The following is a 13,030-nucleotide window of genomic DNA, read 5'->3' on the forward strand; positions in this document are numbered from 1 at the left end:
AGAAGACTGTCTCTGGCGTCGGCCAATCGAGTTTCAAAGACAACGCAAATGATATTATTATTATCAGAGCACGTTTGTTTGAATGTTTTGCCACGAGTACGTGTGGTTAATGCAAAAACATATCTCTTAAGTGTTTCTAGAAAGGGTTAAAGGGAAAAAATCGTAATCAAATTCCTTTGTCAAGGCGCTCTTCCCCCTCCAACCCAGCTTAAATATACGCTTCCAAACATGGTGGTGTTCATTCAGACGCTGTCTTTCCGACAGACCTGTTCTTCACCTGAGGACGGCTGCTTTTGTTGTGGCCGAAACGTCGTGAGAATTGTATTTAATTATGTTTTATTTTTTTATTTTATTATTTCCCTTCTACGTGACTTTACCGACAGAACCAAGAAGACAGAACATGTATTTATACTGGAAGAATCCGAACAACTATGAAGCTCGTTATCACAGATGTCCAGTTGGGGCGTGTAAACACGTTACAACAACAAACAGTACAACACACGATAGCAGCGCAAAGTCCAAGAAAGGTCAACAAATCACCCAAACACAAACAAATACATCACTAAACCATCCACCAGACCAAGCTCACTGAGCTATTAACTTAATAACTTATTGTTCAAAAAGCGACCTGGCCACAAATGATAGCTCAACAAAGTGGCCTTTCATTTGGACATTTATAGCGGCAACATTATCTAAATAGTCTAAACGCACCTTGATTCAAAAATGTGGAGGGAAAAACCGGAGGACCTGGAGAAATTAAAAAAATCCACGCGACCCACGGGGAGATGGTGATACAACGCAAACTCAAACATACAGAGGGCATCAGGGGTCGGGATCGGAACCCCGGCCTGCTGCATACCAGGCGAGGTAGTTAACATCTCACCACCTACAATTTGACATTCAGGCGGTAAGGTCACAGCCATAGCTGTCAACCCCTTATCAGTGTCCTACCTTGTTACAGACCAATTCAGATCTCACCCCGTGTCACTTATACATCTCAACGTTCATCCTACAAAGTCACTATACACTTACTCTATTATACACTACACTATACACTACACTATACACTACACTATTACATACCTATCAACCCCTTAGCAGTGCCCTACCTTGTTACATGCCAAGTCAGACCTTACTGGTCACCCCATTCCATTATAAATCTCAACGTTCATCCCATCACAAGGGGAAAAACACAAATTAGACCACATTTTTGTTGCCCTATCGAAACGGCTGGACCTGAAAACTCAATTTGCCTGGACAAGAATACGGGTTAAATCGTATGGGTTGACAGGTATGGGCGTGTAGTGTGTAATGTAGGGTATAGTAGTGTAGTGTATAACAGTGTATTGTATGGTAGTGTAGATGAGTGTAGTGTATATTAGTGTATAGTGTAGTGTATAATAGTGTACAGTAGTGTAGTGTATAGTTCATACCTGTCAACCCCTTATCAGTGCCCTACCTTATTACAGACCAACTCAGACCTTATTGGTCACCCCGTGCCCCTTATCAATCTCAACGTTCATCCTCCAAAGTCCCATCCACAAGAGTGAAACACACAAACAAATAAGTCAACATAGATTTGTTGCTGTTGTTGTTCTTGTGGCCCCGTATTGAAACGGCTGCTCGCCGTATGGACCTGCAAATCTCCCTGCGCGTGAATTCGGGGCCATGAACCGCTATGGTCCGACAGCCATGAGTGGAGAGAGGGGGGGGGGGGGTGTAAAGTAACCGAGCAGCAGTAGCAGCAGCAACAACGCGGTATTCGGGAGGCGATGGGGGTGATGGGAGAAGGGGGGGGTCGAAGTGCATCAACGGACCCGTGATGAAGAGGAATTCGACGGCGATGTCGCTGACGATGGTGATGCGTGACGGCACGGGCTTGTCCTCCTTCCCCACGAAGCAGACGTTGTAGGGCACCGTGAGAGCCACGTAGAATGTCGCCAGCAAGGTCAGCCAGTCCCAGCCGGCTGAGACGGGCGGGTCGGGTGGTGGAGGGGAGAGACGATACACAATTCGCGGCGTTACTCGAGACGCGTTCGCGGGACGATTCTCTGTGCCATGTTTGCACCGTTGTCCTGCCTACGTCTCGACCTGCCCCGCGGTCAACGCCAGCTGCAAAGATAAAGACAAAGATCCCATCCCGTATAGCCTGTAACGGACCGTAGGGGCAAGTGCTGTTGGCGAGCACCTATGAAGGCCGGCACGGCACCACAAGGGGGTGGGTGGCCAGCACCGCGCCCGGACGCCTTTGTCTCCCCAGTGGCGATGTTTACTACACACCGCACCAGGTACTCGTTTGAGGCTGAGTCGACCTAGGGGAGGCCCAGGAACCGGTTCTTATTCACGTCACTGGTGTTGGCCATGAGCGGGAATCGAACCCAGGTCCCCAGGTTCGTAGCGCAGCAAAGCGCTAACCACTGCACCACCGCTCACCCTAACGCTTTTATATGCTGAACCGTCTATATGTGTTTGTGTTCATCTTCCCTTTCGATTCGTGCAGTTCACCTGTCGCAGATTGGCCCTCGCCCCCGCCTCTGCAGTCGCGGCAAATAATTATTTGTCAGAATATATTCTTTTTTTTAGCAATTCAATTAATGCGTCGTGATGTGTCACGGCAGGTGGGTGGCTTCTCTCATTTGTTTTTGTCAATTCAATAATGTTGATCGTGAATAAAAAACAAAAAATGTGCCCTCGTTTATCAGTCGCGGATTTCTGCAATTATCCACCAGGCAGACCACGTGTTCCAGAAGGAACGAGAAATCAAGCAATTGCTCCGATTTGAGATTCGATGAAAAACAGAAGCAAGCATCGTATTGTATGCCTTTAATGTTCTTCATAGATGTTTGTTGCTGTTAATCCACTGCTGGATAAAGGCCCGGGAAAAGTTGCTGGGATGGGTGCGGTGTGTAGTAAACATCACCGCCACTGGGGAGACAAAGGCGGCCGGGCGTGGTGCTAGCCACCCACCCCCTCGCGTGCCGTGCAGGCCTTCACAGGTTCTCGCTAACAGCACTTTCCACAACAGTCTGTTGAAGGCTATACTGGGGGATCTTTTGTCTTTGTGGTGAGTGCCAAGGACCAGTTCACATACCGCGCTTGTCACCGATGTTAGCGTGGCCGGGAATCAAACTCAGGCTACCAAGTCCACAGTGCAGTGCGCTAACCACTGCGCCACCACTCGACATTTGGGTTGACTGACGGTCCAGCGCTAATATCATTCCGGTCACTCATCACCTCCTTGTCACTCTTGTATCGCTACTAGCACGGTTACTGTTCTCGTCAACTTCACTTATTCATTCTCCCTCTCCATGTTGAGAGGGAGACATCTGGAGCAGGCCCGACTGGCGCGTCTCGATCCGTCACGTGGTGTTGAACCCCATCACACCGCAACGAGCATTACTCCACAACTCTGGCTGTCCTCCTGATGATGCTGGTTGTTGTTGTGATTATACCGGCGAAACGTCACGCCACTCGAATTGTCAATGTCGTCGTGGGTTTACTCTCCAACGCACAACCGGTGTGCTGAACTAGTGTACTACACTATACACTACACTATACACTACACTACTATACACTACACTACTATACACTACACTACTATACACTACACTATACACTACACTATACACGACACTAGAATTGTAAATGTCGTAGTGGGTTTACTCTCCAACACACAACCGGTGTGCTGGACTAGTAAACTACACTATACACTACACTATACACTACACTATACACTACACTATACACTATAATTATAAATGTTGTAGTGGGTTTACTCTCCAACACACAACCGGTGTGTGCTGAACTAGTATACTACACTATACACTACACTATACACTATAATCGTAAATGTTGTAGTGGGTTTACTCTCCAACACACAACCGGTGTGCTGAACTAGGAACGGTTTGGCACAATCGTGTTACGTTTCCTAACCCTAGCCAGTCTCACCCCTTCATTTAACCTCAATCAGTTCTTTTATCTATCTTATCGTACGCATAGAGAGGCTTTCATAGGCCCCTCTGACAGAAATGCCTCCCCTATACGTGTGCTATGAATAAGGGCACTAGCTCAAAATGTCACCTTTTATATATCTTTTTTTTCCTTTACGAGCCACGGTGTGTGATTGACAAATGAGTCGAGTGTTATATGGAGTATATCTTTTTTCCTAAGCGGAGCAGGCATTTGCCGCACCGACCACGAATTTATCTTGAAAATGGGTCCCGCACAGCGGTTCATTATAGGCATTCTCATGTACTTGGTTGCTACGTTGGTGCACTAAAAGGAAATCCTTTTTGGGCACTTTTCTAGTCGAGTTAAAAATAAGACCGACCTCATTATCATTCCGCCTGTGTTTCTGAGAACCTGCCGTCACGTGTGAGGATCGGGGTGTTAATTTCCGTTGATTGAAATTAGCACCAAAAAAATATTCGTCAGCGAAGCGTTTTGGTTTATTTTAGCCGACGGTGGCCGCCAGAGGATGAAGTTCACCAATCGTGATGAAGACTTTGACTTCTTACCCCCCGAATACCACCAGCATCACCAGCACCACCACCAGCACCACCAGCACCACCACCAGCACCACCAGCACCACCAGCACCACCACCACCAGCACCACCACCAGCACCACCAGCACCACCAGAACCACCACCACCAGCACCACCACCAGCACCACCAGCACCACCAGCACCACCACCACCAGCACCACCACCACCACCACCAGCACCACCAGCACCACCAGCACCACCACCACCAGCACCACCAGCACCACCAGCAGCACCACCAGCAGCACCATCACCACCACCACCAGCACCACCACCACCACCACCAGCACCACCACCAGCACCACCAGCACCCCCACCAGCACCAGCACCACTACTAGCACCACCAGCACCACCACCACCAGCACCACCAGCACCACCACTAGCACCACCAGCACCACCAGCATCACCACAAGCACCACCAGCACCACCACCACCAGCAGCACCACCACCACCAGCACCATCAGCACCACCAGTACCACCAGCACCACCAGCACCACCACCAGCACCACCACCACCAGCACCACCACCAGCACCACCAGCACCACCAGCACCAGCATCACCACCAGCACCACCACCAGCACCACCAGCACCACCACCAGCATCACCACCAGCACCACCAACACCACCACCACCATCACCACCACCACCAGCACCACCACCAGCACCACCACCACCATCACCACCAGCACCACCATCACCACCACCAGCACCACCAGCACCAGTACCACCAGCACCACCATCATCACCACCAGCACCAGTACCACCAGCACCACCAGCACCACCAGCACCACCACCAGCAGCACCACCACCACCAGCACCACCAGCACCACCAGCACCAGCATCACCAGCAGCACCAGCACCACCACCACCAACACCAGCACCACCAGCACCACCAGCACCAGCACCACCAGTACCACCAGCACCACCATCACCACCAGCACCACCAGCACCAGTACCACCAGCACCACCAGCACCACCACCACCAGCACCACCAGACCATGACTGCGCACCAACACCACGACCACCAACAAACAACAAAGATCCCCCGTATAACATTGACAGACTGTTGGGGCAAGTGCTGTTAGCAAGTAGCATCTATGAAGGCCGGAACGGCACACGACGGAGTGGGTGGCCAGCACCACGCCCGACCGCCAGTGACGATGTTTCCACACCGCACCAGGTACTCATTTGAGGCTGGAGTAGACCTAGGGGAGGCCCAGGAACCGGTTTCTATTTCACGTCACTGAGGTTGGCTGTGGGCTGGAATTGAACTCGGGTTGCCGGGTTCGTAGTGCAGCACGCTAACAGCTACACTACCGCTCCCCACCACCACCACAACTACAATCACCACCGTCACCGCCATCACCACGAGACTATGGCTTCGTACCAAAGACCAACACGTGGCTGACTGACGAGACAAAATTAAATTAACGAGTGTGAACGAAGATTCCGACGACAATTATTTGGTAACGCTGTTAAAGCAGTGCACTGAGAAACACCCAACATGGTCAATTTTGATTTAAAGCTTTCGTGACTGCAGGGATTCATATTCTTGGTTCTTTTGGTAAAGTCACGTAGAAGGGAAATAATAAAATAATATAAATATAATTTTTTTTCCCTCCTACGTGACTTTACCGAAAGAACCAAGAATATGAACCAAACATGGTGCTTTTTTCATACCTGTCAACCCTTATTACAGACCAATTCAGACCGTATTGGTAACCCTGTTCCCTTATAGATCTCAACGTTCATCCTACAAAGTCCCATCACAATGGAGAAGCACAAACAAATAGACAAACATTTTTGTTGCCCGCATTGAAACGGCTGTACGCCGTATGGACCTGGAAACTCAATTTCCCTTTACCAGAATACGGAGCAAACCGAATGGGTTGACGCGGTATGTCAATTGGCTATCCGTGTCTACATAACAAGATTAACCGAGGTCACCGATTGGCCGACCTGACAATATTGGTGGGGAGAATAACGCACTCCCCCAACGGCAAACATTCAGTCGCGGCGAGCGTTTGACTAAACGCTTGACGGTTCTAGCCTCTTGGCTACAATTTAAACCGCTGGCTAAATTTACCACTCATAAAGAGATGACCTTCACTTCAGGCAGCGCGAACCGCCCAATGGAATCTCCCCAAGCCTGGAACGTCTTTTCAAGAAGCGTCAAGAATACGAGTGATCGAGGGAAGAAGACAAAAAAATAAGAATAGCAAAGCACAGGAGGATGCTCCGGTCGGCTGTTAGGAATAGTGATAGCGCAAGTGTCTAGTTAACGTGTGATTGGCCAGTCTGTTAGGGCTCGTGATAGCGCTCGTGTCTAGTTAACGTGTGATTGGCCAGTCTGTTAGGGCTAGTGATAGAGCTCGTGTCTAGTTAACGTGTGATTGGTTAGTCTGTTAGGTCTAGTGATAGAGCTAGTGTCTAGTCAACGTGTGATTGGCCAGTCTGTTAGGGCTAGTGATAGCGCTAGTGTCTAGTTAACGTGTGATTGGCCAGTCTGTTAGGGCTCGTGATAGAGCTAGTGTCTAGTTAACGTGTGATTGGCCAGTCTGTTAGGGCTCGTGATAGAGCTAGCGTCTAGTTAACGTGTGATTGGCCAGTCTGTTAGGGGTCGTGATAGAGCTAGTGTCTAGTTACCGTGTGATTGGCCAGTCTGTTAGGGCTAGTGATAGAGCTCGTGTCTAGTTAACGTGTGATTGGCCAGTCTTTTAGGGCTAGTGATAGAGCTAGTGTCTAGTTAACGTGTGATTGGCCAGTCTGTTAGGGCTCGTGATAGAGCTAGTGTCTAGTTAACGTGTGATTGGCCAGTCTGTTAGGGCTAGTAATAGAGCTAGTGTCTAGTTAACGTGTGATTGGCCAGTCTTTTAGGGCTAGTGATAGAGCTAGTGGCTAGTTAACGTGTGATTGGCCAGTCTGTTAGGGCTAGTAATAGAGCTAGTGTCTAGTTAACGTGTGATTGGCCAGTCTGTTAGGGCTCGTGATAGAGCTAGCGTCTAGTTAACGTGTGATTGGCCAGTCTGTTAGGGCTAGTAATAGAGCTAGTGTCTAGTTAACGTGTGATTGGCCAGTCTGTTAGGGCTAGTGATAGAGCTAGTGTCTAGTTAACGTGTGATTGGCCAGTCTGTTAGGGCTAGTGATAGAGCTAGTGTCTAGTTAACGTGTGATTGGCCAGTCTGTTAGGGCTCGTGATAGAGCTAGCGTCTGGTTGGCTAGTTTGTTTGGGCTAGCGGTCGTGCTGGCGTCTGATTGGCTAGCGCACTCCAGTCTATACTCCGCCCAACGTGTCAAGTTTTTTTCCCTGGCAGGTGCCGCTCGTTCGCTCTCTCTCCGTCTCTCTCCGTCTCTCTCCACTAGCGCCGCTGTCGGCCTCGGGGCAGAGCTGGTGAGGCGCTGGGTTACCCTTGAAGGTGGCGTAGTGAAGCAAGATGAATCTGGACTTCTGCACCGTCGCCACCTTGTACTCCGGCAGCACCAGCTGCTCGCGTAGCACCCTCTGCGCGGAAAGGAGAAAGAAAGAACTTAATTCTAGATTTGAAGCTTTCGTGACCGCAAGGATTCATATTCTTTTTTTTTCACTTGATGCAACAAACGTGTTGTGACGGTTCCACCTGAAGACGGAAGCTTGTGTTGCCTCCGAAACGTCGTGATTTTTATTTTATTTTTTATTTTATTTTACTTTTATTAATTTTAATTTCAATTCTTTTTTACCTACGTGACTTTACCGAAAAAAACCCAAGAATATAAAGCAGAACTTGCTGAAGCTGCTGACCCGACCGCCCACTGGACATCGGCGAGAAAGAGCTTTGCAGCTCATCGGATTCCTCCAAGTCAAAATTATTATTCTGATTCCGAGTCTGGGAAACGCTCCTTAAAAAATTCCGCGGAGCGTCTCTTTCTCGCGCGCGCGAAAGAACCCATCACGGTTTACCCCGTATTCTTGTACAGGGAAATTGAGTTTTCAGGTCCATGCGACGTACCGCCGTTTCAATACGGGCGAACATTTTTTTCTATTTGTTTGTGTTCCTCCCTTGTGATGGGATTTTGTAGGGTGAACGTTGAGATGTATAAGGGACCCGGGTGACCAATGCTGTCTGAATTGGTCTGTAATAAGGTAGGGTGCTGATAAGGGCTTGACAGGCATGTATATCTATTTTTTTTTACACACAATAGCCAGATTCAGAATGGGGAAAAACACACACACACACAGCTCCCTCCCTGCGAGCAATAAACCCAGGGGCCAGCTGCCCTCGGGATAAGGACCAGCCAAAGGGGACTGGGCTCCCTGCTCCCTACCTCCCCTCGTAGGGGCGACGATTGGGAACGTGGCAGGGGAGGGGGTGGGATGTACCCAAACAGAACAGCAACAAATTTCGATTTTAAGCTTTCGTGACTGCAGGGATTCATCTTCTTGGTTCTTTCGGTAAAGTCATTATTTTATTATGTTTCATTTTTATTACTTTATTATTTCCATTCTACAATAATTAATTTATTATGTTGTATTTTATTAGTTTATTATTTCCATTCTACGTGACTTTACCGAAAGAACAGCGACAAATAAAATAACACACACACACACGCGCGCGCGCATCGAGCGGATTTGTCATTCTTACAGATCCCCTGTGCCTTCGAACACCGAGCGGCTCACACACACAACACACACACAACACCAGTGGTGATTCAGGCGACGGATGTCGAAAGCCGGTGCACGGTTTGCTTGTTATTGAACCAACGCCGCTGCCGTGCGGTTGACGGGCTTGCGTGTAAATATAGCTTAGACAACAACGAATAGACAGATGTGGGGACGAGGTGCAGAAGGGGGGGGAGGTGGCGTTTCATCCACTATTTTATTTTGGATTGCAAATTAAATGTGCGTATGTTGAACTTATTTCGCGCCGTACATAGCCAGCCGCGCTAATCGGAGGTGCGGGGGGAAGACAACAAACTGTGGGTCTATGTGTGAGTCTGTGGGTCTCTGTGTGAGTATAAGGGTCTCTGTGTGAGTCTATGGGTCTCTGTGTGAGTCTATGGGTCTCTGTGTGAGTATAAGGGTCTCTGTGTGAGTCTATGGGTCTATGTGTGAGTCTGTGGGTCTCTGTGTGAGTCTATGGGTCTCTGTGTGAGTCTATGGGTCTCTGTGTGAGTCTATGGGTCTCTGTGAGTCTATTGGTCTCTGTGTGAGTCTATGGGTCTCTGTGTGAGTGTATGGGTCTCTGTATGAGTCTATAGGTCTCTGTGTGAGTCTATGGGTCTCTGCGTGATTCTATGGGTCTCTGTGTGAGTCTATGGGTCTGTGTGTGAGTCTATAGATCTCTGCGTGAGTCTATGTATGTATATTGAACTTCTTTCGCACCGTACGTAGCCAGGCGTGCTAATCGGAGGTGCGGGGGGGGGAAGGACGACCAGAGTTCCCGTGATGGCCCAACGCTCCTTGACGCAATCAGCGAGGTCACCGCGGTCCGTCTGCGGCAAGCGCTTCGCTCGCGCGTGCGTAAGGAGCGCGAACTTCCCAGCGGCCGTAACCATCACAGCGCTGCGGTTGCAACAATCCCCTTCCCACCCACCCACCCCACCCTGTACGGTGTAAATCACCGTGCATAGCCCCCCCCCCCCCCCCACGCCTCCACACTCACGTTGTTGATCTTCAGCTTGCCTTTGCTCTCCTTGTTCTGCAGGTGGCCCGACAGGTGGTAGAGCACCGCGCGGCTTCTGCGCCGGCTTGACATGAACGCCGGGCGAACCGCCCGCCGCTTCTTCCGCCGGCTAGCGTCTTCTGGAGGGGGCGGGGAGGGGGGGGGCAGTGGGGAGGGGCAGTGGGGGGGGGGCAGCGGAGGCAGGGGGGGGTCACATAACGCACAAACAGGGCCTGGCCAGCGCACGTCACGGCTCAGACGGGGTTGACGGGCCCCGGTGATCAGAGGGTGTGAAGGTTCGCAAGTTCAGACTGAGAATCTTGATCCTTTTTGTGGGTCTTACGGTAAAGTCACGTAGATAGAAGAATAATCAAATAAGAATGTATTTTTAAATCCTTTATATTAAGTTCACTTGCTTGCTTGCTTGCGCGCTTACGACCGTGCAAATCTTTCGGTCGTTTTTTAACACCACTTGCCGTGATCCAATCGAGCTGACATTTTGCACACAGACTCGTTGTGCGTGACAATTTATTTTCGTGAAATTTTTTCCCCCAAAATTTTACACTTTTTAGGAAAAAAATAATTATATTTAATTAGCTTAGTGGTGGCAGGCAATAATCTGACCCATAGGTGGCAGCCATCTCAAGCCAGAGAACGAGAGGACTCTAGCCGCCACGCATATAAAGGATTTATAGTGAAAAACTTTGTTTTTACGGGTTAATTTTTTTCTATCTACGAGACTTTATCCAAAGACCCAAAGAGTATGAATTCCTGCAGTTACGAAAGCTTAAAGTCAAGATTTTAGAATCTTCATCCACGCGGCCGGATGAGGAGGAGAAATCCGATGGGCAGTGAATCTCCCTTATTTCACAGCGGTCTCCAGTCGGGGCACGGGGTGAGAACGTGACAACGAGCGACACAATGACACGTAACGAGTGTAAAGTATAGAGGGAAATGCCAACATCAATTACAAAATATGTGCAGATAAAGCGAAACAAACATTTGTTCCTAACCAGATACGGCCCACAGAGCGATCAGCTTCTTTTTCAGAAGCCATCTCGCCATCACAAATGATATCTCGACGAAACGGTGGCTTATCAAGTTCTTCCCCTACCCCTCCTCTACTCCTCCCCTCTATCCTTCCCCGTTCCCCAGTCCCTTTATCCGCCCCCGTTACTTTGCTACCCCCCCCTCACTTTGGCCCCCATTGAAACTCTCAGGCTCGCTGTCCCCACGTAAGCGGGGACAGTGAGCACATCATTTCCTCCACCTCTCCGCCCCCCGCGCCTGAAATATTTAAACATTTTTTTTCTTTCGATTTAAAGCTTTCGTGACTGTAGGGATTCATATTTCTTTGGGTCTTTCGGTAAAGTCACGTATAAGCGAAATAATAAAATAAAAAATTCTCACGACGTTTCCATTGCAACGCAAGCAACCATCATCAGGTGTGAAAACCACAGCAAGAAAATTTTGAAAAAAGTGGCGTTTTTTTCTGAACGTCAGCACCACGGACAGCAACTGGCGGTTGTTCAGACGGACGAATCCATCTCGGCTCGGAATGGAGGAGGGGGGAGAGAAAGAGAATGGAATGCGGTCTGAAAGTCACCGTAAGCGTGAACACAATCAATTAAGACCGCACGGGGCATGGCAGGCGATTTCAATCGACGTATCGTCAAAGGACGAGCACAAAATATAAACACGACTGAAACTAAACCAACACGTATACAAATACGGACATCAATAAGGTATCCGTTGCTGCTACGTTTCCATGGAAACATGACACATTTATGAAAACGTGCGATTCTTCATTTTTCATCGGCGGGTGTTATGCATTAAATAATAAAAACAAACTCGACTGTTACCCAGCTGAGAAATATTTTTGTTTACAAAAAAAAATCAATTCACGAGCGAAGATGGATGTGCGTCTTCGCCACTTTCATCATCATCATCATCAGCAGCAGCAGCAGCCATGATCAATCCACAGCTGGATGAAGGACTTTCCCAAGGCCGTTGCCCCCTACAGCCCCCCCCCCCCCCCCAGATCTCACGACGCATTAACCCGCTCGGCACGCGCGCGCCACTTTCATTCCCATCGCTTCTTCCCACTCGATGAACGAGCCCAGCGAAACGCGTTCCCCACTCTCCTCGCTTGTCGCTCCGTCATTCATGCCCGCCGATGCACCCCCCCCCCACCGCCCCCCCACTGCTTGGTGTTCGAGACAAGCATTGAACCGATGTCCACACGTGCCTCGACGCCCACGTAGCCCCGCTGTGTTCTATACACCACTTTGCTGAACGTAAAAAAAGAACAATAACGAATAAACGATTGAACAAAAATTCCAAGCGCGTTGAAATCTTCGCGTTCATTTCTAGCACCCCCACGGACGGATGAGCAATTGCTTTAATTGATTCCGTTGCGGGGAAGTAAGCGAATTCTATTTTGGTGCGTTTTTTTTTTATTGAATGTCTCTCGCGCGCGCGCGCGGAAGCAGCCGTCACACGTACGAGGTAGGGACACTGCTGCCAGTCCACGCTTTGTGTTTTCAAATATAAAATTTTTTTCTCAAAAAATCGCGCCGCCAATAAAAATTCGTGCAAATTTTTTTAAATTTTTTATCCCTGGTGCGCTCTCAGGTCGGAGCGCGCATTGATGTCCCCGTCGTCTCTCTCGACGCTCTGGGAGCTCCTTCCGTGGGGATGGAGCTGTTCACGACGAGACGTGACATGTGCACTGCGCAGAAACGACACGGAGAGTTGAGCGGTACTGGCCGCTAGAACCCACGCAGCCATGAAAAAGCGAAATATTTCTCGTTCATGGTTCTTTCGGTAAAGTCACGTAGAAGGGAAATA

At 49.3% G+C, this 13,030-nt stretch overlaps 1 protein-coding gene across 1 annotated transcript in view; it reads right to left on the reverse strand.

Annotated features, from left to right (window-relative positions):
* Positions 1-13,030, reverse strand: part of LOC133358245 (potassium voltage-gated channel subfamily H member 8-like) — a 77,663-nt gene that overhangs the window by 50,305 nt on the left and 14,328 nt on the right. Inside the window, exons 3-5 of the mRNA XM_061576487.1 lie at positions 10,181-10,320; positions 7,950-8,043; positions 1,818-1,967 (exon numbers count right to left, since the gene is read on the reverse strand). Of these exons, the coding sequence (XP_061432471.1) occupies positions 1,818-1,967; positions 7,950-8,043; positions 10,181-10,320 (384 nt within the window). The remainder of the gene's footprint in view (positions 1-1,817; positions 1,968-7,949; positions 8,044-10,180; positions 10,321-13,030) is intronic.

The sequence above is a fragment of the Lethenteron reissneri genome, chromosome 61, assembly GCF_015708825.2.
Source record: "Lethenteron reissneri isolate LAM-NWPU_2019-01 chromosome 61, ASM1570882v1, whole genome shotgun sequence".
In the NCBI taxonomy this organism is placed as follows: domain Eukaryota; kingdom Metazoa; phylum Chordata; class Hyperoartia; order Petromyzontiformes; family Petromyzontidae; genus Lethenteron; species Lethenteron reissneri.